Genomic DNA, 25,847 nt, shown 5'->3' on the forward strand with positions numbered 1-25,847 from the left:
CTTCAAAAACTCCTTATTATCGGTTTGGCACCGGTACAAGTTGTTTATCCAAACACTCAAAAGTGTTTATTACCGGTGTCACATCAGAATAAGTCAATAAGTTGTTTTTATAAGCAATCTCAAACACACCCTAAATTCTAATTCTAAAACTGTATAGATCAAAGCCGAAGAAAACGAAAAAAACATAATGACAAAAATGTATTTATTGTAAAAAATAATGATATGAAATGTAAAACGTCAATTTATGTGGCATATGTTGTACTAAGAGGCAACATCTGAATCATTAAGAGGTGAATCTTGTTTGGCAAAAAAAAAATCTACCTCTTAATGGTTCTAAAATCCTCTGAATGATTTTGTATCATGAGTCTTCCTTAACCATTAAGCGCCCTGATTTCATTGTAAACAGTTATCAAACAATTATATTTCATTTTGCACTATATCATGAAAACCTCTTAATCATTCTGACAACTTAATCATTCTACACTAAACCATTCAGCAACTGCCAGACAATATGACTAAAAACCATGTTAGTTTTATATCCTTTTCGGGAAGAAGTTTATAAAAACTCAAGGATCTGCTGAAAGGTTAAATATCAAGCAAGTTCAATCGATGAACTGGTATCGAACCGAGCACCTTTTCATTGCCAATAATGCATATCAAATGCGAAAAGTTCGTTGCAAATATTCTACCAAGTAAATTATATGACTCAAGCAACGCAGTTGAATCGAAACGGGGTCGGGTGACCTTGGCTACGACCTCCAAGTTAACAAATTAAAATCAAACATAACCGGGTCAAAATCCCATTCTAAGAACAAATGAAAGGAAAGAAACCCTGGAAGGGATGAATGTTCGGTAATGTTTTTATGTTTTGAGTTTTCATCGTTTATGTTTGTAAGAAGTTTACTGAAGTTACTCAATACAACGTAGTTTAAGGGGCCGTTTACCAAACGCTTACCCGGGTAAGCACTTATCAAGTCACATCAGCTTAACAGATGAATATGATAAGGAGTTAAGGACCAAGAATCTTACCCAGTAAGAGCGAGACAATGACCAAGAGTCTTACCCGGTAAGTGAGGACGACGATTCTTACCACATTAAGCGCTTATAGGGCAAATTGTTGTACACGATTACTTTTTGATGGACTAAAATCTTGTTCGGTAAGTAATTGATAGTGTTGAATTTTACCGATAAACGCTTTTCGGGTAAGTGTTTGGTAAATGACCCATAAGTTATCATAACATATGACAAACAGTGTATGAAATATACTTGATCATATTTTAAAATACTTAATCATCATAATAGGACTAAAATCGAGTCTTCACACGCTACTTGTAATAAAAACAACATATTAACAATCTTTTGGTCTGGAGCCTCGTTATCTCCACTGTTATGTTACACGCCAGTGTAACTACGTAACACAATATGCTACTGATGGATTGATAAAACAAAAGTTTTATGTACAAATTCATCTGATTTCGTTACTTTAACATTTCTCACTCATTTTCTCCTTTGACTCTTGACGAAAATTAATTTTGGCTTTTACAACATTCCAGACACATACAAAATATAACTAGAGTGAGGTTAAAAATAAAAAACCGAGGTACACCCTAATAACCATTCATCTATACAGTATGCACACGTGTATACAAGTAATTTGAATATGTTTTTTGGTTTCTATGCATATTATGCTCATGTGCATACCGAACAAATTACTTGTATGCACATGTACATATCTCACAGATGAATGGTTACTAAAGTGTTACTTAAATTTCAATAATTTACGGGTTTCTCATGAACCCGACCCATATAACTATCAGTATAACATTATATTCCTTAGGTCATAATAAAACCCGGCCATATACAAAACAATCATCTATAAATTATCCTTTTATACAAGCTAAATGATTAATAGGTTCTCATGATATAGTGCAAAATGAAATATAATTGTTTACAATGAAATTAGGGCGTTGAATGGTTAAGGGAGACCCATGATACAAAATCATTCTGAGAGTTTTGAAACCATTAAAAGACATACTTTTTTTTTCCTGTCAAACAAGATTCACCTCTTAACGATTTAAAAGATGACTTTTAATTAGACTATTAAGAGATAAACAAACAACCCCTTAGTATCTTGATATTAGAAATATGATAAATAATTGAAATATATAAAATCAAAATCAGTGCATCAATTTTCAGAAGGAAAAAAAATATATTATAATTTTTTAAACCTCATCGCTTAAAAACCATGGATGGACCGTTAAATATCCCAAGCAAACAGTAACGCCATGACGAAAGCTGGCGACGCTGAATCACCACCGGAGCCGGAGATCACACTGATCACTGACACACAAAAATGTCCGTCGAAGTGCCATCGGATCTCATCATTCAATCTCAGATCGACTTCCGAGAAGACGCCGGATTATCATCTTGTTACCAAACCCTAAAATCTCTTCCAAGCCTCCAAGAATCAATATCTTCTTTACACCCATCGTCTCCACGCCTCAGATGTACGCGTTGTAAAGGAAAGCTTCTCAGAGGCTCAAACTCAATCATTTGCATATACTGCGGCCTATGCCAGGCCAATCACATACCTCCTGACTCTATCTTATTCAAATCCACCACTGCTTATCGTTGGCTACTTCAGTCTTTGGAATTAAATGGCACGGTTAGTGTTTTTGTTCATCTGATTAGTGATAAATTCGTTCAGATTCGTTCGTTTTTGTATCAATTTCCGTAGTATTCTAAAGGAGGGGTTCGAGGGGGATAGTTTCAGTACTTTTCTATTTGCTGATCATAAAATGGGTTTCATCCATGCAGATTTGGGGACTAGGTTTAATTCTGTCTTTCAAGTGTATGATTCGGTGTTGATTATAGGGCCATTTTGATACATTAATCTTGTGTGATCAGATGCATTATGCCTTGCACTAAAAGTTTATGTTACTATCAGGAAAGAATTGGGTCTTTTGACGAAGAATATAGAAAGACCAACGGAGCGACACCAGTGGAAGACGAAAAAACTATATCTGAGATCTTAGATTTGCAGATTTCATGGCGAGATGAGTGTGAGAAACCTGAGATTGGCTTTGTCAACAAGACCTTTAGCCATATCAGCAGTTCTTTGAATTTTAGTAAAGTTGAATTGGACAACTTTACAGGATCACAAAGAGATATTGGATTTGATGTATCTGAAGAACAGCCGGTTACCAGCAAAGGTGAACGAAATGACGAGATTGTAGATGAACAAAATCTCAGTCTATTCCAGAATTTTCCTTCTTCTGAAACTGCTGCCACATCTTCTAATTCTAGGGGAGAGTCTTCATCTGGAAGTGAGGTAGAAATTCAGTCTGTGAACTACAGGATACAGAATGAGGATTCTAAAACTGCTTCCGAATCCAATGAATTGCATGGTGATTCTTCATCTGGTGATGATGCAGAAGTTCGGTCTGTGAATTCCAGGACACAAAATGAGGATTCTAAAACTGGTCGCATATCCTCCGATTTGAGCAACAATGCTTCATATGGTCATGATGCAGAAATTCAGTCTGTGAATTCTGGGATACAGAATGAGGATTTGAAAACTGCTGCCCTGTCCTCTGATTTGCGTGATGATTCTTCATCCGGAGATGATGCAGAAATTGAGTCTGTGAATTTCAGGATACAGGATGAGGATTCTAAAACTGCTGCCATACCCTCTGATTTGAGTGGCGATGCTTCACCTGGTCGTTTTGCAGAAAATCAGTCTTTGAATTCGAGTACGCAAATTGAGGATTCTAAAACTGATGCCACATCCTCTGATTCGAGTGGTGAATCTTCATCTGAAGACGAGATAGAAATTCCGACTGTGGAGTCCTGGACACAGTATGAGGATTCAAAAACTGTTGGATCCTCTGATTTGAGTGACGATGCTTCTTCTGGTGAGGATGCAGAAATTTCTGTGGATTCGGGGACACAGAATGAGGATTCTGAAACTGCTGATTTGAGTGGCGAATATTCAGCTGGAGATGATGAAGAAACTCAGTCTGTGGATTCCATGGCACAGAACGAGGATTCTACGATTGCTGCCATATCTCCTGATTTTCGTGGCGATTCTTCATCTGGAGATGACGCAGAAACTCAATCTGCGGATTCCAGGACACAGAACAAGGATTCTACAATTGCTGCTGTATCCCCTGATTTTCGCGGTGATTCTTCATCTGGAGATGATGCGGAAACTCAGTCTTCGGATTCCAGGACACAGAACGAGGATCCTACAACTGCTGCCGTATCCAATGATTTACGCGGTGATTCATCTGGTGATGACACAGAAATTCAGTCTGTGGATTCCAGGACACAGAACGAGGATTCTACAGCTGCCGCTGTATCCCATGATTTGCACGGTGATTCTTCATCTGGAGATGATGCAGAAATTCAGTCTGTGAATTCCAGGTCACAGAATGAGGATTCTAATATTGCTGGTGTATCCCCTGATTTGCATGGTGATCCTTCATCTGGAGATGACGCAGAAATTCAGTCTCCAAATTCCAGGACACAGAATGCTGATTCTAAAAGTGCTGCCATATCCTCTGATTTGAGTGGTGGTTCTGTGTCTGGAGATGATGCAGAAATTCAGCCTGTTGACTCCAGAATGCAGGATGAGGATAAGGATTCTAAATCAGTTTTTGTAGGTTCTGAAGCCGATCTCTCTGCCCCCATGGACTCAGATTCTGGGTATATGGAAGACTTGAACGACGAAAATCAGAATAACAATTTAGGCCCTCTTCCTCCCACAGGCGATGACAGGATTCAAGATGACCCCATTCACGAAGATTAGCTGTGCAGTCTCTCAGCAAGTAGAGCAGTTTGAGTAGGTTGCTTCAAGCAAAAAATGACCACATCTGCTAATCTAATTGATGCATCTTTGTTTGGTGTTGATAGAGATTGGTTTAAAGATGCCATCTGGCAGAAAGGTAGTGCCACCAACACTTTCGTCTCTCAGGGCAGAGCACTTTAAACTTGGTACCAAAACAAAGCCTATGTAAATAGTTTCAGAAGTTATCAATGTAGATTGGGTTGGAAATGCTAGCTGTCAGGAATGTACTGCCAAGAAAGCCACCACTAATAAAAATGACTCTTCATTTGATAGTCCAAAGTCAATGCAATAGCTTTCTTATCCTTGCTTAATAACTTTATTCCAAATGAATTAGAGCTCTAGACACTGTTAGGGGCTTTTTGGTTGGTTTTCCATTAAGTCATGTATGGATAAAGCTGTTTGTACAGATTGGCAAGGTTTTTGTTTAGGAGGGTTTTTCCATAGGTGGAAGGAGCCTGTCTTTAACTGGAAGGGCAGGTTTGGAACAAACTTGGCTTTCTGCATAAAGCTCCTTCCTAGAAGCTTACGGAATAAACCACTCTCTATATCATTAAGCCACTATCAAGCAGTCTTGTATAACTCTATGAGTCCTATTAAGCTCATTAAGCTGCTAACAAACATGCCGTTAGCATCCCATTGTCTCTGCAGTGGATGCATATGTCAGATTTTAGTAGTTCAGACAAACAATCTTCAGATAGAGCTTGGTTCCAACTTCCAAGATGGTCAGTGACAAATCAATGCTTATAGTTCTACCAATATGATGGCTAAAGAAAATGATGACTGGTTTAATGAACGAACTGATTTCCTAGGGTCGATGGTGCAAGATTCTTTCCACGATTCATAGAGCTGCTAGTGAGAAGCTGTCAAAATTTAGTTCATTCCCGCCTACAAATTATCTGCAGGAGGTATATTTTGAAACTTTCTGCAATCTGATTTTTTTTCTGACTCATCTATGATAATTGCTTAACAGCGGATAGCATTTTCTGATTAGCATCTACAGCAAGCATGTATGTGTAATATAAATTTAATTACTTTAAATTCTGTCATGTGCTCATTCTAATTATCATTTCAACATATGGTGGTGAACCCTAGAAGTTCACAAATCAAAGAATCATTGGTCAATGAGTACTTTGAGAATTCTAGATGTTCATAAATCAAACAGTTGATCAAATAGTAATTGAATACTTCTCTGCTGAAGTATTTTCCAGTGGCAGCAAATTGTGCAACCATTACTGTTCAACAGCACAAAATAGCAGAGAAGGATAACCTAAATTCAGCTAAAATTAATTCTGGTTATTTGCTATCATTGAAATAGGGCAAGGAATTTGTGTCAAAATTTAGTATGAACAGGTTGTTAATGGATGTAAGACCATTTTTGGTGATGGCTTTAGTGCAATAGTTGATGCTGATAGAACTACCAAAACAAACTTTACATCTAAGATGGAGATGCCAACACCCGTGGCCATGAGCACGCAAAATGGTACTGTTTTGTGTGACTTAGGGCCTGTTTGTTAGCAACTTAACTCACAACTTTTTCGGTCAGCTATACATGACTTTTTGATAGTGCCTTGAGGATATAGAAGATAAAGTGGCTTATTTAGTAAGCTGCTATAGCTTTATGCAGAATACCAAGTTTTTTTCAAACATGTATCTCCTTATTAAAAAAACACGCACTTTCCATCTATGAAAAACCCTCCAAAACAAAAACTTTTCCAATCTATATAGACTGATTAATCCACACAGATAGCTTTTTTCATACTGACCACTTTCCCATCTCGGGTTGTGGACCGAAGCTGAACTTCATAACCTAGGGCTGTTTGGTTGGTTTTCCATTAAGTTCTGTATGGATAAGGTTGTCTGTGTGGATTGTACAAGTTTGGGAAGGTTTTTGTTTGGGAAGAATTTTTAATAGATGGAAAGGAGCATGATTTTTAATTGGGAGGGGTAGGTTTTGAAATCATTTGGTTGAGTTTGAAGAAACATGTTCAAACCCAACCCATGTGCATTCCTAATTCGTAGATACCCGAGTTAGGAGATGAGAAACACCATACCAACAACCCCCATGGGATTTCATTCAAACCAAACATGAAATAGGAATGGAATTGAATTCCAAATTCAATCCAATCTTGCAAACCAAACGGGACCTAAGAGAATCCTAATTTCTAGGAACCCGGACAAGTGATTCACCAACCTTGGCACCTGCGACGAGATAGCCATGGACGGACATATAAGATCAACGAATCAACGGATTGAAGCTCATAATAAGAACATGGCGCAGTTGTTTGTAAGAAAACCCCCCATTGCTTCTCAAGCAGTAACGGTAGCAAGATAACATCTTGCATGTCAATTTGTTTGTAAGAATTTTACTTGGAGGTTGCAGAAACGCTGAATTCAATTCAGACATGTTTTTTATTATGTTGGACAGTCGTGATATGATGCCAGGGGTTCAAGCTTCAACAAACTTCAACAGGTTAGCGATTTGCGAACAATAAAGTGAGATTCAAAGGGCTTATCATGGAGTCTGATTTGGGACTATGCCATTATGTGCTTAATGGGATTATTGTAAAGGGAGTTGGCTGAGAAACAATGTCTGTCTGTGTTCTGTTATTCCAAACTTTGCTGAACAACCTTGAGGTCAAGATTGTTGTTAAGAGGGGAGGAATGTAATGGATGATAGATCCTATATACACATCTTATGAATTTGATCTTGAAATAAATAAAGTACTCATGTTGATGCTCTCAGACATGTAGCTCAGTTGGCAAAGGGGCGGAGCGACTTTGCCCCCAATAATTTACATGTTCAAGTTTGAATCATGTGGGAGACGAAGTTGAACCCTTCTGCTAGCCTCAGCTGCTGTGTGAGTTTAGAAACGTCTCTATGGTTCCTAAGGGACCAGTTCCTTGTGGGGTTGGTCGTAAGTTCCGGTAAGAATATAAGTTATGGTGAGAATGGTAAGAAGGCGATGTAGCGTATAACAATGAAAACATAGGTTACCTTGTTGATTTTAAGAATACTTGTGGTTAATCTCTTTTCTAGGATTCGTTGATTCGATGAATACCGAACCTAGGCTTCAAATTCGAATTAACGAGAACTTAAAATTTGGGATGAAATCAAATTTTTTGAAATCCAAATGTGCATCCAGATTTCACAAGACATATATAAATAAGAACCCCAAAACAAAACGGACCTGAAAGGGACCAGACATAAAAAGCCCAATGACAATGCCAAAAATGAGTAAAAAACAAGAACATGTCCATAAACCATACTTAAACAGTTTTTTCAGGCTTCAAAAGGCGTGCTCCTTGCTACAGGCTTCAAATCCGACCGGTCGTGGACCTGAAACAGAGAGGACCAATATAGTTAGGACCTTTCAAGCGCGTCCCCCCTTTGGTAGCCTTATCATGGGCCTCCGAGAACAATAGGGTCTGGTCCTCAATGCCCAAACCCGCCGCATCAGAAGAGATCTCCACCTTTGAATCAATAATAATTGAAGATCAACACTAATGTGGTTTACGGTTTACCGAGATGAACCGGATCAATTCCCATGATAAGCACAATTCATAGGGTGGAGGTGAGATTAAAAGTGATCAATGGTCTATTTTCTTATGCTTCTTACGTTAACTCCTATTCTCACACGATCCTTCGTCCTACAACTTAATGACGGGTGGTGAAATTTTCAACTATCAAGGAATAACAAGATAGATCCATGAGCATCAGTCAAGGAATATGATAATAAGTTGTTAAGATTGCCAAAAATATATGTACTAATTAATGTGTTGAGCTGAATGACTAATTAGATTATCGGTAGTATCGGTGAACCATGGCAGACCGATATCGATTTAGTTTTTGCATTTATATTCATATAGGTTGGGCTCGTTGTATCTGATTGAAACCGAAACAAAGTTTAAAACTCGTCATTTTCAGTAGACTTGTTTTTGCCGACTAATCCCAGGGCGACTACTTGCTTTGCAGATAGTCCGGAGTCACCGCATTTGAACCTCCGTGGCCACAAGAGGATTTTTATTCCTCCTTGGATTTGAACTTGTGACCTCCAGGTACTTTTGACCTTTGAAGCCAAGCTCAAACCATTCATGCACCACCCTTGTGGTTTCAGTAGACTTGTATAACACTCAAATACCAACATTTTGATGTGCGGTTTAACTAGTAAAATCTTAATCAACAGAAGGGTTCGTGTGCTGTCAAGTAGTTTAAGACGCTAGAAGATTAGTCGATGTGATTGTAAGTTGACCTAAACATTCACGATTAAGAAAACCATTATCAAGTCAAAAAAAACTCCGCTAAATAAACTAACAATTATCGGGGGGGTTTTCCGCCCATTTGTAATTTCAAATTTCTATAACTAGATCAACGTCTGTTGGATCAACCAAGCCTATGACTAGGAGTAGTCACATGGAGCAGCACTTGATCAGCAAACCTTCGAACAGCAATGTCTTCCTATAAAAAGTAAACCACAAAAATCAACAACCCATAATATATGCGTATTATAGTTGACAAAATAGACTCCTTAAACGATTAATAATATTCGACCTGGGTGTTTGGGATTGCTTATAAAAACAACTTATTGACTTATTCCGGTGTGACACCGGTAATAAATACTTTTGAGTGTTTTGATAAACAGCTTATACCGGTGCAAAACCGGTAATAAGGAGTTTTTGAAGAAGTTAAATCATTCTAACTTATAATAAGTTGATAAGGACTTTTATAGAAAAAAAACATAAGTTGTTTTCAAATAATTTATAATGAGTGTTTGGATAAACAGCTTACACAAACGAAGTTGAGATATGCAGGATCTCTCAATCTGGCAGGGTAGCATTTCATCAAAGCATCACAAGGCCTACGCATTCGATCACATGAGTTAGATCGAACATCGATCAACACGATGATAGCATTACAATCGACAATAATATATAACAGCATTCACAATGATTGGACTTTTTCCGTTACAAGTCTTTTTCAAGAAATATAGACCCACAAACGAAAAAACAAGTTTTTAAGAGCTCGTAATTTGAGCAAAAGATTTAAAGCTCGAATAAAAGTTCTCTAATGATATGATCAGATGGACAAGAAATAACAACGAACTTGGGTGACAACAGATTTTTGACCCTTTTCACGAGATTATATGGTAAAAAAGCCTTTCAAAGGGACAGGGACGGATGACCATTAGGGACTTGGCCCCTGGGTTTTTTTTTTTTTTTTGATTTTAATAGATCTTGTTGCTTTTTTTTTTTTTTTTGATAGAGTGAAACATCTCCAGTTTATTAAGGTTTTAAGTATAAAATTCTTTTGAACCCTGCTCTATTGTTGTGTTAAAGAAATTTGTAACCAGCAATTCCCGTGTCAACCCACACAACCCCAAGAGCAAAAAGGCTTGGAAGTTTTAAGGGGTCAAAATTTACCCGACTAACCTAGACACTTCAGATAGTCGCATGAAGCAGGTTAATATATGCTTCAGCAACTGCAACGATGGTTTTCCAGGAAACTGGTCTACGATTTTGGCCAAAACCTGTACCACCGCGTAAAATCTTTCCGGGAACGACCCGCAGTATCGCTGCCCCTCTTCGTACATTAGAATCTTACTTACGACAAACGCTGCAACCTGCATTTTCAAACTAATCGATGACCAACAAGAACTAAATAAACCAAATGGTCGTTGGCCTATAATGGTATAAACAACGGCGGATCCAGAAACTTTTGTAAATGGTGTCAAAAAAATATGGAAATCGAATAACCTATTTGAGCCAAGACGACTTCGGGTTATTCGATTTTTGACTTGCACGGTTCGATTAACCGATCGAATAAAGATAGCTTATTCGCCTCGATCGGTTTGGTTTTTAGTTACTTTTTTACTAAATGGATTAACTTAAAAACACATTTTACTACAATTGTCAAAACATTATATTCAGATAGTAAAATACATTATATTTACAACCACAAGGGTGGTGTCTGATTGGTTTGAGCTTGGCTCCAAATGTCAAAAGTATAAGGAGGTCTCAGGTTCAAATCAAAGGAGGAATAAAAATCCCCTTGTGGCCATGGAGGTTCAAATACGGTAACTCCGGGCTATCTGCAAAGCAGGTGGTTGCCCTGGAATTAGTCGACTCGTATAGCGGGTTGGATATCCAGATTAATAAAAAAAATAATAAACCAGTAAAAAAATCAGTTAAAATCAGCATTACCACTTTTACCATTTGCCAACAATTTTTTTTTAGCTTTTATTAGGGTTGGATTGGATAACCGAAACAGTGGCATTTATTTGCTGGGGGCATAATAGAAAATTTAGGATTAGCAGATCATTTATTTGTTGGGGGCAAGCTAGTGCCCCCTACCCTTTATGTTCAAAATCCGCCCCATATTAACAGTTTCTCAGGAGGTCAAAGGTTACGAGAAGTGTATATGAGTATTTGTCATATATGAATAAATAAAATCAACGATGTATAGATTAAGATTTGATGTATCAGTAATTAAAGTGATCAAACCGTTTTCGCGAGTTCACCGCCCATTTCGATGCAGCGAAGGCACAACGGAAATACTTCTGTTTCGAGAAGGAAGTGAATGATCTCTTGGGCGTTGCTGTCCTCCGTCTGTTTACATTTTTTGAAGACGGTGTTTATATCGAAACAAACTTGATGAAACCAAAACCAAACAAACACAGTATATTCCATCTGAGAGTCGGGTCTGGAGATGGTAAAACTTATGGAGATCTGACCTCTATCCCAAAGAGTAGAGCAGTTGTTTTTATGTGGGAACAAATTTGATGTTTTTTGCTAATGGGGTGGTTCGAAAAAACGAGTGATTATTAGTACCTTCACAAGCGCGCCTATAACGCCTAAGCTGGTGAGACGTAAGTAGTCGAAATGCTTGTGTCGTTGCTCGGTAGTGTTCAGGAAAGGGTAAATGTAAACAGGTATTTTGGCTGCAAAACGTGAGAAAATTTTTAGTCTATTATTGAATATACCGACATTTCGCCATGGATTGCTAGCGGAAAATACCTTTCACGATCGCCATTTTTGTGTCCGGATGAGATGCCATCGCCTGCAACACGAGAACACGAATAGTTTGAAGTTCAATAACATGATTTCGATCGACTTTCAACAAGGTTATGCGAGGAAACGACCGATTTGACCTGGAATAAGGCGATTGCATTGCAAACTCTTGTCGCTTCTTTCATGCCGAGCGCCGGAGGTGAAAGTAACCTGTACGCGGTGCAAATTTCCTGCAACAAGCGAACATTGTAGTCGTCTCGTTATTCACAGGTGTTAGAGTTTCATATCAGCCGAACTCGGATCTTCTCTGAACATCTCTTCTTTCTCAAAGGCTTTTTTTAAGAGTAATCTAATGGGGTTCCACATGTTTTCACATGGTATCAGAGCCAAGATCTATCATTCTATGTACTCGAAACTCTAGGGAATCTATACCCGTCTAGTTTCCTCTCAAAACTCTCGAAGGGACGTGTTGGAGTCCTACATCGATCTCATGACGGATTTAGATTTTTTTTTTTTGGTTGGGGCACATTTTGGGGTGTGAAAAAACTTTCGAAACCAAATAATTCATTTGAACCAGAACGGTTTCGGGTTATTCTTTTTTGGCTTAAGTTCTTAAGTTGTTCAATTAATTAAATAAAGATAACTTATTATTAAATAGACAAACCGATAGCAAACCTTAAACCATAAATAAACAATAAGTTCAAGAACCCTAAATCAAAATAACAATTAGCAAACAGAAAATCGATAATTAACAAATAGCAATAGATATAGATATCGAGGGTGTTTTGGATTGCTTATTTGAAACAACTTATGTTTTTCTACAAGAGCACTTATCAACTTATTATAAGTCAGAAGCGTTTAACTTCTTCAAAAACTCTATACTACCGGTTTGGCACCGGTACAAGTTGTTTATCCAAACACTCAAAAATGCGTATTATCGGTGTCACACCGGAATAAGTCAATAAGTTGTTTTCATAAGTCAATAATAAAATACAAAAAAAAGTTGGAAAAATCAAAAAATAAAATAATGATTTATCACAACAATAACATTATAGCAAACAAAATAAGAGAAATCAAATGAATTTAAATCTAAGATTCGGGTTCAATTGACGGGCATTATATATAGGAATTTTATCTCAAAGTACGGTTGGGTCTATGGGTGTGGAACACATTCTTGTAGTTAGAGGTGTTTATGGGTTGGGTTAATCGAGTTGAAGACATTTGAACAACCCAACTCAATGTTTGCGGTTTGAAAAATCGTAACCCAATCCAACCCAAACCGCACGGGTTGGTCGGGTTGATACTTTATTAAAATATTTTTCTAACATTGAATATGTTATTTCTCTATAATTTCTTTTTCATCATCAACCATTTGATACAACTTATCCATATTTCTTGTATATATCACATTCAGTTAATTTTCTAAATTTACATATATGTTCATAGTTACTGAACATATATACGAATGATTTAGATAGAGATGTGAATAGACTGAAAATATGTGTATATATGAATATCGTACGTGATAATGTAATTGTCTAATGTATATATTAATAGAAATTCACCAATCATATTAAATCCAAGAAATAAAAGGATATCGGGTTCATCGGATTGAATTGAGTTCAAACGATACTAATTAACCCAATACCTGCTGTTTGAAAATTTTACAACTCGATTAGACATCGGGTTACTTTCAGGTTAAGTTATTTCGCGTTTGGTTGGGTTGGGTTGAGTTGGGTGGATACCTGTAGTAGGATAAAGGATACATTCTTGGAATTCCATAGCAGCACTGGCATCTCTTTACTTCTTCGTTCCTGAATAAAAATAGATCAAGAGAAAAGAATGATCACGAGCACCGGATAACATCGATCGAGAACTAATCGATATACGTTTATTAACCCATCGTAAATACGCTCATTAATTATCAATAAAGATTGCGAATCTTGATGTCCGATGCTATAAATTCGATGATTTTATCCTTGATTCGTATAGAGCCTCGTATAGCAAGATAACTTTCTATGGATTGTTCTAATTAAACCTCAACGCCGCAGATCTTAAAATGATGAATTCGTTTCTATAAATATTCCGATCACGAATCCTACGAGTTCGACTGCATCGTATGCGTCATCTTTATGGTCACGTAATCGATGATCAACTAGTCTCACCACCCTCCTATTTCTTTTAGCTTGGTGCACAAGCAACACCAAAGGGTCGGTTTGCATTGTGGTTTTTCTGATAATATTTTTTGGGACCGTGAAATCACTTGATCATTGTTTCTAATATCAACAATCGTCAAGTGATTTCATGGTCCCCAAAAATTATCAAGAAACCACGATGCAAAACGACATCCAAGTGAAATCAGCATCAAAATATTCATCCGATACGGAATTAACAGCAGATCGGACCTCATCAAAGCAGAAAATCTATGCATATATATACATACATATATATATATATACATATGCATATATACACACACATAGATCGATACACACAAACATATATGAAATGAACAGCAGATTTAGACGTTATGCTTATGCATGCTACATACGCACCAACATAAACAAGTATACACTTCTCCAAATATTTATAAGCAAATCTGCTGGAGAATTCAGCAGAATAGGCTTAACATGCACAGAATGCTGATCTGAATCCGATCATCCAAAGTATAAACGAAATCGATCACATCAGATATGTATATGCATACACACACACACACAATTATATATACATATATATATATATATACCTTGTTTAGCAGCGCAAGAGCTTCTTCTCTGCCGGAAGGCTGATGCAGCAGTCGTATGCACTGCTCAATCTTTGCACGCTCGACGGCCGGCGATTCAGGTCCGGCGGCGGCGGTGGTGGAAGAAGATGCAGCTGTTGGATCGACGTACAGCGTTTCTGGCAAGTTCTCCATTTTTCTTCCTTATATGTGCGCACAAACACACACACACACACACTTTCTCTCTCTAGAATCTGTGTCTGTCTGAGAGCGTCAGATGAGAGTGAGGCGGGCTGATTTATAAAGAGCTGCTGGGTTGGTGGGTGAGGGAGGATATGCTAAAGTGACAGCTAGTGACATGGAAAACATTTCTCCAAATAAAGCCACGTGTCTGTCAGAGGGTTTAGAGTAAATTACAAATTTGGTACCTGTACTTTGTCAAAATGATACTTCTTATCTTTTTAGTTTTAAAATTACAAGATAGAGATCATGGTATGTAGAAACATTCGAATTTAATGCCTTCCGTTAACAGTCGTTAGAATATTCCATTAAATGATGGAAAAAATATCTTGCATTTAATGTAAATTTTTAATAACCGTTAAAGAAAGGAACCAAATTCTAATATTTTTGTTAATTATGATGGTGTCTTGTGATTTTAAAATTGTAGGGATAAAAAGTGTTTTTTCACCAAACTATAGGGACCAAATTTGTAGTTTACTCGAGGTTCTATTTGTGTTGTAAAACATATTCACTAGATTTGACTTCGATTACAATAATAATATCTCGATAATATAATATTTTTATTTTTAAATTAATTATATAAAATATTTTAAATGAATATAAAAGTTTCCAAAATTAAAATTAAGTTTATAAGATATTTTATATTAAGTTTGTTATAAATTAAATTTTAATCTTGTAAAAGAAAATGAAAATAAATACTTTAATTTATAAAAAGTAAAAAAATTGAACAAAATATGAAAAAAAAACACTGATAATAACAATATCCAAAGTTATTCGTCGATATAAATTACGATATCTTTTTATGTTTGAAAAGTCGGCGATTTATTCATTGATTTGTAACACAAAATAAGTACCAAATTAGGCCATAAGTCTTAGAACATACATAAATGTTCAGTTATACGAATATGAAAAACAGTTCCAGAAAATTTAAAAAAGAATATAATCTATACTATATTATAAAATATTTGACAAAAACTCTTAAAAACTATTTTTTATGCATGACGTACTGTATATTGATGCATATTACTTAAAATTCAAAATTACAAGTAAATTATGCATAAATACAACTTATTAAAGCTCCATGTTTGAATTCGTGTAACTAACTGCGGATAAACATAATCAAATGGAGGATAAACATCTCACTTTAAAATATAAAAAATCTAATTTATAATTAGGATAATTATCGACTTCTAACAAAATAATTAATTATTATCTTTGTAATAAAATTATATTATTAAACCAAATATAAATTACTTCGTTATTGAACCTAAATTAAATTATAATAAAAGATTGAATTAAAAAATTACACAAAAAATGTGGAATTTTAAATAGTTAATTTGATACTAATATTGATATATTTTTGTCAAATTTTTATGATATCTTCAAATTTATATTTTATTGAAAAATAAAAACATAATCGTTTTTTCAAAATCACATAAGACCATATTATAACATCGACTGAGATAAAAAATAAAATAAAATATTAAAATCAAGATGTATCTCGTTGCATTGCACGAGTACTCTTCTAGTATTTATAAATGAGATAAATATAATAGAATGTTTTTAAGAATTGTGTAATTTGTGAGATCTGTGAGATTCAATATAAACCACAAATCATATTAAAATGAGGGTTTATATCAGGATATTAATAATTTTAATAAAATTTAAAAAAAAACATTATTTTGAATATTTTAAAGATTTTCTCTCTCCTCTCCTCCACAAAATAAAACTAAATCAAACAAGTAACCTAACATATTGTAAACACTCGGTAACTTAACAAGTATCACCAAGTAACTAACTGTGAATACGATTTGAACACAAAGAAATCAAAAAACAAAAACTACAAATCACTAAAACATCTTGTAAGTGCTTGGATACAAACTGTGAGCAAAGTCAATAATTAAGTTTGAACATCAGTCAAACTTCTAGGGTGAACCCAAAAGCAAAAATCTATAGTATCATATTGTGAACCATTATTTGATATATTGTTTCAATTAAATATTATGATCACCTATTTTTTTTTACATGTTATGGCCACCTTGTGAATAATGTGACACAACAACACCAAGAATAATAAAAAAAACTAAAGATCCCTAAAGTATTGTATAAGGACATGGATGCACATTTTGAACAACTAGAAGGGTACTCGTACAATGCAGCGAGATATAAATAATAATAATTTATAATCATAAACACATGTATATAAATTGTTAAATGTTCTAATAATTTATTGTTTGAAAACCCATTATATAAACTACTTAAATTACACCTGATTTGTGCACTTTGAAACCAAAGCTCTATTCTTTATAGGCATGAATGTAGCATTCTTAGTCCACCTTTTGCATAAAACTTACTATATATAGTAAGTTGGATGAACTAAGGAGGTTTAAAAAAAACATATACTAGTGAGAATATCTTTAGCAAAAATTACCATCTTCGGATAAAAGAAGTAATCCTATTTCAAACTAAGATTTTGGCAAAGGTGAGTGATTCAAACGTTTTATACATTTGTTATGTTTCTGGTTTATAATTGCTATATTACTTCACAATTCCTTTGAAACGTCTGAAAACATATGCGCAGCCCGGAGACGTTTACCACGCCGTCCGGATACGTTCACCGTCCGAATACGGTCACCGTGCCGTCCGGATACGTTCAGCGCGCCGTCCGGATACGTTCATCGCGCTGTCCGGATACGTTCAGCACGCCGTCCGGATACGGTCACAGCTCGTCCGGATACGGTCACCACACCGTTCGGATACGTTCACTGTGCCGTCCGGATACGGTCACCGTGCCGTCCGGAGACGTTCACCGCGCCGTTCACCGTGCCGTCCGGATACGTTCAATGCGCCGTCCGAAGACGTCCGGATACGGTTGTAGCGTCGTTCGGAAACATACCCATCCGGCTAGTGCCATACGGATTCTTAATTGTCCGAATAAAGTGTGGGCAATTTTTATATCTTATCTGATTAAAGAGTTGTAGAGGGAAAATTTTTAAAGTTTGGAAACCGCGATGGATGAAATGGCGGTGTAACCGCGTTAGATGAAATTGCGGTGTAACCGCGCTTGATGAATAATGAGATAATATATTAAGATCTAGGTTTATTATAATTATGGGATTTGAAATATGTATTGATTGTATGAGAAAGATATACTCACTAGACCTTTTGGTCTAAACCTCAATTATTAGACTAATCTGTTTTTGCAAGTCATCTATCATCACAAGATAAAGGCAAGAGAAAGATATAATAAAGTGTTATTTAGATCTTAGTGCTGTAACTGACAAAGTTTTTGTTAATCCACATTTTCTCTTGTAATGTAAACATTAACTTTCGAATTATACTATGACAGCTATGTTTACATATGAGTGATTGTTGAGATTTATATCATGGATAGAATTATGGGTTGTTACAGTAATTGAGGCCGAAATTTATGGAATTGTTGATCTTGTTGTAGTTGTTGAATGACAGTAGCCTGGATTTCGTGTCAATTCGTGATTTGGAATTATTCCTGTCGAATTTAAACCAGCTCATTATGTATATAATTCAACATGCCAACTATTTTCATAGGTTCTTTTCACTTTTTCCTATCATATATATCAAGATAATTTCAATAGAATTATACTATTTACAGTTCGGTTCAAATTAAGACCAAACGTGTTTTAAGTCTATGTTTTGACAAACTAGCTAATAAGCTGAATGATTAGAATAGTTGTTAGCTAATAAACCAGTCATGTTTTTTTAAGTATATAATATTTATATATGACAAATGCAACAAATAAACTCGCACACCCTCCTCACCTTTGGTGAAGTTTGAACCTCTGACCTCCTAGGAAACCAAATATTACGATACTGCTAGACCAACTACAAATTTGGTCCTTGTGGTTTTCTAAAAACAACACTTTTTGTATTTGCGGTTTTGAAATTACAAGATAGCCATCGTGGTATGCAAAAATGTCTAAACTTGGTTCATCTCTCTAACGGCCATTAAAAATTTCGTCAAATGAAGGACATTTTCGTCATCATATTACTTTTTTTGTCTTTTACCCAATCAATAACTATAGGGACCAAAATCATAAATTTGGTTTTGATTGAGTAAAAGACAAAAAATGGATAAAAGAACGAAATGCCCCTCATTTAACGGAATTTTTTTAACGTTCTGTTAGAATGAGGGACCAAATGCAAGAAAAGGCCTATTTACAAAAAAAAAAACTATCTTTCATTTTGTATCTACACTATTTTGGACTTTTTTATACATAGTTGTATTTTTAATATAAAACATAAAACTATAACCACAAGAGTGGTGCCTAATTTTTTTGAGCTTGCTTCCAAAGATCAAAAGTACAAGAAGGTCTCAGGTTCAAATTCAAGGAGGAACAAATATCCCCTTGTGACCACGTAGGTTCAAATGCGGTGACTCTGGGCTATCTGCAAAGCAGATGGTCGTCCTATGATTAGTCGACTCGCATAGCGGGTTGAATATCCAGGTTAATAAAAAAAAACATAACACTATACTTCTGAAATTTGTTTCAAAACATTATAATATCATACAAAATACAATATTTGATTTTAATCAGAGTGAATTATATGTTTGGTTTAATCAAAATTATACTGTACCCCTAAAATACATTTTTATGATAAGGTATTGGTAATTTTAGTAAAATTACTGGTTTATTTTATGTAATTAGATTAACAATGATAATATGTGGTTGTTAGTTAAGTTATAACACGGGTTGCAAGGTGCATAGTGCACACTCATGTAAAGTAACTCTATCACGGGATTACTGGATAACGCCATATGACAGGGGTCAAGGGGCTGGTGCCCCCTTGTAGGGTTCTAAGGCCAGCACCCCTGGTGATAGTGTTTAGGGGTCATTCATCCATGTTTGTAAACACTGGTGATTTAGCGTTAGCGTTCAACTAGCTAAAGGTTTGCCACTCGGATTCAACTAGTGTTAAGCTAAATGATGGTTTGTCACTAAAAGGCTGAGTTAGTAGCCGATGATGCTTAGCTTTCGGATAAACATTTCATCTGTTTTGACAACTGTTTTTGTGTAATCATCTGTTACTTATTTCCAACAGTCGTTTCTCTTGGAGAGTTATTCTCGATATTAATATATGATCAATTACAATTCTCTAAATTTAAAAGGTAACGACTTTTCTCAAAACCAGTACAATAATATTATTTTAGGTGAATAAAAGACACAAACCTAAATATGATAAATCAGAAACGACGCCGTTAAGTTGAATAAAAGGAGTATCTTGTCGATATTATCAAGAATTAAAAAAATATATAAAATATGTGTGGTACGTGTGTGAGTGAGCGGTTAGGTAGAAAAAGGGCAAATTCGTAAATAATGGCATTGCTCTACGGTTCCAGGGTCTTCTTCAACCTCAACTTCAAAGCTTCAAAGCTGAGTAGGACTCTTACTCACTCTTATCCTCGATTTCAAGTTCGATCCATGGCTACCTCCGAGATGAAGAAGATTCAGATTCAAAGAGACGACACCGTAAGTTTTTTTTTCTTAATCTCTTTGTCGATTTGATTTTATGTTCTTCAGAAGTTTAGTAGTTCCCTATCGATTCTACAAACTTTGTTTGTTATTATCCTTTTTTGGGGGTTTTGAAGTGAAATAGAAAGGGATTCTATGAATTGCTTTCGAGAGACGCTCGATCATGACGAGAACTACGAGACGATATGGATTGGAAAGGAAAACGGTTCTCATTTTTAGATTGGTAGTTCAATTCAAAAAGTATGATGTGTGCGAACTTTTGATTTTGATAGAGATGGTGATTCATTTGGGCTAATCGTGGAAGACGCTCAGTTACAATGAGAATTTAGAAATGGCCGGAGATGAAAAAGAAAATAATTTCCTCTTCGTGTAACGTGCTTAATTACAGTAAGAACTATGAAACGGTTCTCATTCGGAATTAGAGATCGAGCGTCTTCCTCGCAACAATCCTATCTCATCTCGTCGTAAAATTTAATTTCATTCGAAATTGGAGATGTTCAACTTTTGTGGTCAAACAAGTTTCCTTTAGGATATGGAATCAATGGAGATTTGATAAGATAAGGAGAAAGTAAGGAGCACAATGGTACTATGTTCTATCACACCACAATGTACCTGCCATTAACCATGATTTTAATCTCTGAAACAGAATTGAAGTAATTGACTTATTTGACATAAGAAATTCATTATGCTGGAAAAAGTTTGTGATGTAACTATAATTTTGGTGCCAGTTTGTCTAATATGATGAAAAAGCACCAAATTATTGCTCCATGCAAATAGTATGCATATTTGAAGTCACATCAATAGATTCTGAGCTCACTACTTTATTCTCATCTATATGAAAGATTGGTCTCTACTTTAGGGGGGGATGAAATGGCGTTAAGGGCCTTCTAAAGCTTCTCCAATATTGAATAACAACTGAAGATTTATAAAGCAGAATAGGTTACCAATCTTTCTGTAGTGTAATGCTGTGGGAGGGGACATTGTTGTATGGGGTAATTGTGCATGATATATTGGAAGAAAATATCTACATGGTGAAACCCCACACAGTTAAAACACTTGTGGAATTCTATCACATGGTGAAGCTCGCACAGGCTTTACATAGTGTAGTGGTGAGAAGGATTTCACAAGCACTTTTTAATCACTTGAGATTCCACATATTAGATAACGTCATACTGAAAATATGTTAGTTTCTGCATATCAAAATATGGTAAAAGATAAGTGTGGTGATTATGCTATTAAAAAGAGGGAACAGTTGGTCCTAGAGTATTTCATACATATTTCAAAAGCAATCATCTTTGAAAACTTGTAAGTTTTCTTTGTTTTTCCAATTTTTAATGCTTGAACTAAATGGAGCCCCATTGTATGGAGAGATTGCCTTGTTTTGCCTCTTTTGTAGAGGCACTCACCCTAATCATGTTGAAGGGGATGAACGAGGATAGCTTGTCAAAAGTCTAAACTAGTTGTGTCCATTCTGCCTTATTGTATGATTTGTTGACCTTGAAGTTATGCACATGTTTGTTGCAGACATTTGATGCATATGTGGTTGGCAAAGAAGATGCTCCTGGAATTGTAGTTCTTCAGGAGTGGTGGGGAGTCGATTTTGAGATCAAGAATCATGCCCTTAAAATTTCCAAACTTGAGCCTGGCTACAAAGCACTTATTCCTGAGTAAACTATTTACCTTAGTTCAAGCACATCACTGTTGGTTATAAACTTAATCAGTGTTTCATCTTCCTCCTGTAATTTAACAATACTCTCCTTTCACTATTTCAGTTTGTACCGTGGAAAGGTTGGTCTTGATGCTGCGGAGGCACAACATTTGATGGATGGTCTTGACTGGCAAGGTGCTGTAAAGGATATTCAGGCTTCAGTAAACTGGCTCAAGGCCAATGGCTCGCAGAAGGTCTGCCATTGTTTCCCAAAATAATTGCCTTGACAAGATGCTACTAAAATAACTAGTTTTAGTATTTTACTTGATTTGTTTAACCCGTGGTCGCATAAGGTCTGTCATCTTTTCTAAAGCAATGCCTCGACACAATACTAATATTGACACTAGTTTGAGTATGTTAGTCAATTTGTTTAACCAGTGGCCACTGTAAGACAGTGGGAAGTTAATTTTTTGCTTCCTTGTTGACTGTTCTCCTGAGAAAATCTTGTTTTGTAGTCGCATAAAAGCTTTCTCTTAACCTGCAACTATCTTGGATTCATATAACATAACTGGTAGTATTAAGTACATCGTATCATTTTAGACCAAATTTGGTAGAAACTGATAGAGTGGAATTTTCTCTAAACCTGCGACTATATAGGATTCATGTAACAATATGGTAGTATTTAGTACATTGTACTCCCTCCGTCCCAAACTAAATGTCCACGATGAAAAAGGCACACAAGTTTAGAAGAATGTAGTTATTACTTACACTTTTTAATCAACTAAATGACAATTTTAACCTTAATAATAGAGTCAGTAAGGAATTTCTCCATCTCACATTAAAGGGTAGAATTAAAAGTAGGCACTACTATATGAAAGTATACACTTATTTTGGGACAATCTAAAATAGAAATATAACGCTTATTTTGGAACGGAGGGAGTATCATTTTACACCAACTTTGGAAAGAAAATGACTGTTGATATAAGTGTGGGATAGGTTGTAAAGTTGGCACAGTCTCTGGTTTTTGCTATTTGGTACTGGTTCTGCGATTATGTATGTGTTAGGATTGATAATCATGCGAACACAATAATAATTGTACAAGATGAAAGATGTAATAATTATACCGTTTTATAACTGTATGCCTTTTTCATTGCAGACATTTATTTTGGGATTGAGGGGATAATTATCATTTGTAATCGAGTGTTTTTTGCATACAGTATAAATAGGCTCCATATCTTACTTTGGACTAGGATCCATAATATACTTTCGATATCCACTGCTTGTGAGCTTGATGTTGGAGTGCTGATATAGGTTGGTGTGACCGGCTATTGCATGGGTGGTGCTCTTGCTATTGCAAGTTCTGTTTTAGTATCCGAGGTTGATGCTGTTGTAGCATTTTATGGAGTTCCTCCTCCTGAGCTTGCGGATCCTACCAACACCAAAGTACCTATTCAAGCTCATTTTGGAGAACTTGACAATATTGTTGGTTTTTCAGATGTTAAGGTATGAAATCATTGATGTGGATTCATCATTTTAGCATTAGAACATATTATAAATTCATAATCCTAGCTGACATGCCGTCAAGCTTGAGCTTGAATATCGCAAGCAAAGTCTTAACGGAAAGAAACGCTCTACTCTCTGGGGTAGAGGTCAGCTTTGCGTACATCTTGTACTCGAAGTTATATATAGAAAGAGTAAGGGGTTGTTTCTATCTACTTACCGTCTCTTACTGGGTAAGAGGCGTTTTCCCAGTTAGAGATGCTGATGTTTACTGAGCCCCTTTTACTGATCCATGATGCTGCCTAGTAAAGTAAGGGAGTAACTCTTACTTGGTCAGTAATTACTGTTGACCAAGACTGTACTCTTACATGGTTAGTCGCTTAAAATCTTTTGTAAGAAAGGGTCATCTTTGATAATAAACACTAATCGTTTGAGATGCCTCAAATACTTTTCTCTTAACATATATTCCGGATTATATATAAAATATGTTTTGTACTTGAAGTAATATATAGAAAGCGTAAGGAGTTGTTTTCTGCTTACATTCTCTTACCGGGTAAGAGGCATTTACCCAGTTAGAGATGCTGCTGTTTACCAATCCCCTTTTATTGATTCATGATGTTGACTTGGTAAACTAAGGGAATAACTCTTAGGCCTGTCTGTTAGCTGCCTAACGAGTTTAGTAAGACTCATAGCTTATTTGGACGGCTATACATGGTTGTTTGGTAGTGGTTTAATGATATAGAAAGTGGATTATTCAGTAAGCTTCTAGGGGGAGTCTTATGTGGAAAGCCAAGATTTTTTCCAAATCTTCCCCTCCTAATTTAAAAACACGCTCCTTCCATCTATGAAAAAAACTCTCCCAAACAAAAACATTCTCAATCTATACAAAGATTAATCCACACAGACAACTTTATCCATACAAAACTTAATTGGAAACCAACCAAAATGGCCCCTTACTCTAAACTGCACTCTTAGCCAGTCAGCGCTTACTAAATTTGTGTTGGTAAACGACCCCTAAATTACAAAATTGAATCTTGGGGTATGGCCAAAATTTCATGAATTAGTTTGTGCATGTAGTGATAGCAGGCTCTTTCTGATATTAAAGTTTTGGGGTTAATTTGTAGGCTGCTAAAGGTCTGGAGGAAAAACTGAAGGAATCAGGGAAGCCGTTTGAGGTACATTTGTATCCGGGGGCAACTCATGCATTCATGAACACTTCTCCTGAAGGTATCGAGAGGAGAAAGGGAATGGGAGCAACAGATGAGAATGAAGCTACTGCGGAGCTTGCATGGTCTCGTTTCCAGTCGTGGATGAGTTGTTATTTAGCGGCGTAGATGATGTGTGTAATTACGAAGCATTCATAACAGGTAATAATAAAACCGAAACACCATCGAGAGGATGATGGACGATTTGGTGTTAAAATGGTGTGGATGCGTGTGTGTGAGTGTGGGTATAGTTTGTAAAATCGTTCATGGCCAAGTTTGGTTATTATTGTTGGTTTGGATTCTAGTTTGCAATTTCTAGGGGCGTGAGGTTTTTTATAAAATATGTTCCAAATCTTTGGTTCCTTCGTGTCTACTAATTACGTGAAACCGCATCATTTATTCATTGAGAGTATAAGGATATCAATTAAATAGATTAATTTTAAACTAGAAGCGTACTCGCGCAATGCAGCGAGATATATCATGATTTTAATATTTTATTTTATTTTTTATCTCAGTAGATGTTATAATATGACTTTATGTGATTTTGAGAAAACGATGATGTTTTTATTTTTGAATAAAATATATGTTTGAAGATATCATAAAAATTTGACAAAGAATATATCGATATTAGTATCAAATTAACTATTTGAAATTCCTCATTTTTTTGTGTAATTTTTTTATTTAATTTTTTTATAATTTAATTTATGTACAATAACGAAGTAATTTATATTTGATTTAATAATATAATTTTTTTATAAAAATAATAATTATTTATTTTGTTGGAACTCGATAATTATTCTAATTATATTTTAGATTTTAAAATGAGATGTTCATTCTCTATTTGATTATGTTTATCCGCAGTTATTTATACGAATTCAAACATCGAGATTTAATAAGTTATATTTATGCATAATTACTTGTAATCTTGAATTTTAAGTAATATGCATCAATATACAGTACTTTATGTATAACAAAAATATATCGATATTCGTATCAAATTAATTATTCAAAATTCCTCATTTTTTGTGTAATTTTTTAATTCAATTTTTTTATTATAATTTAATTTAGGTACAATAACGAATTAATTTATATTTGGTTTAATAATATAATTTTCTTACAAAGATAATAATTAATTATTTTGTTAGAACTCGATAATTATCCTAAT

General features: G+C 35.5%; 3 protein-coding genes across 3 annotated transcripts; 2 read left to right on the forward strand and 1 right to left on the reverse strand.

Moving 5' to 3' along the window:
• The first annotated feature begins 2,321 nt into the window (after positions 1 to 2,321).
• LOC112500905 (dentin matrix acidic phosphoprotein 1-like) lies at positions 2,322 to 5,116 on the forward strand. The gene is made up of 2 exons (XM_025104518.1): positions 2,322 to 2,665; positions 2,948 to 5,116. The coding sequence occupies exons 1-2, from the start codon at positions 2,354 to 2,356 to the stop codon at positions 4,808 to 4,810; spliced, it is 2,175 nt and encodes a 724-aa protein (XP_024960286.1). The 5' UTR covers positions 2,322 to 2,353; the 3' UTR covers positions 4,811 to 5,116.
• Positions 5,117 to 9,230: 4,114 nt separating this feature from the next.
• LOC112500487 (CCR4-NOT transcription complex subunit 9-like) lies at positions 9,231 to 14,774 on the reverse strand. Its single transcript, XM_025103978.1, has 9 exons — positions 14,604 to 14,774; positions 13,600 to 13,668; positions 11,995 to 12,084; positions 11,861 to 11,903; positions 11,675 to 11,784; positions 11,348 to 11,452; positions 10,277 to 10,467; positions 9,636 to 9,705; positions 9,231 to 9,305 (listed from the first exon to the last, which is right to left on the reverse strand). Exons 1-9 carry the CDS (start codon positions 14,772 to 14,774, stop codon positions 9,231 to 9,233), a joined length of 924 nt encoding a protein of 307 aa, XP_024959746.1.
• Positions 14,775 to 20,128: 5,354 nt separating this feature from the next.
• Positions 20,129 to 25,044, forward strand: LOC112501008 (protein usf). The gene is made up of 5 exons (XM_025104637.1): positions 20,129 to 20,326; positions 21,854 to 21,996; positions 22,102 to 22,231; positions 23,289 to 23,480; positions 24,602 to 25,044. The coding sequence occupies exons 1-5, from the start codon at positions 20,174 to 20,176 to the stop codon at positions 24,809 to 24,811; spliced, it is 828 nt and encodes a 275-aa protein (XP_024960405.1). The 5' UTR covers positions 20,129 to 20,173; the 3' UTR covers positions 24,812 to 25,044.
• Positions 25,045 to 25,847: the final 803 nt, after the last annotated feature.

This window comes from Cynara cardunculus (genome assembly GCF_001531365.2).
Source record: "Cynara cardunculus var. scolymus isolate 2C chromosome LG 17, CcrdV1, whole genome shotgun sequence".
In the NCBI taxonomy this organism is placed as follows: Eukaryota; Viridiplantae; Streptophyta; class Magnoliopsida; order Asterales; family Asteraceae; genus Cynara; species Cynara cardunculus.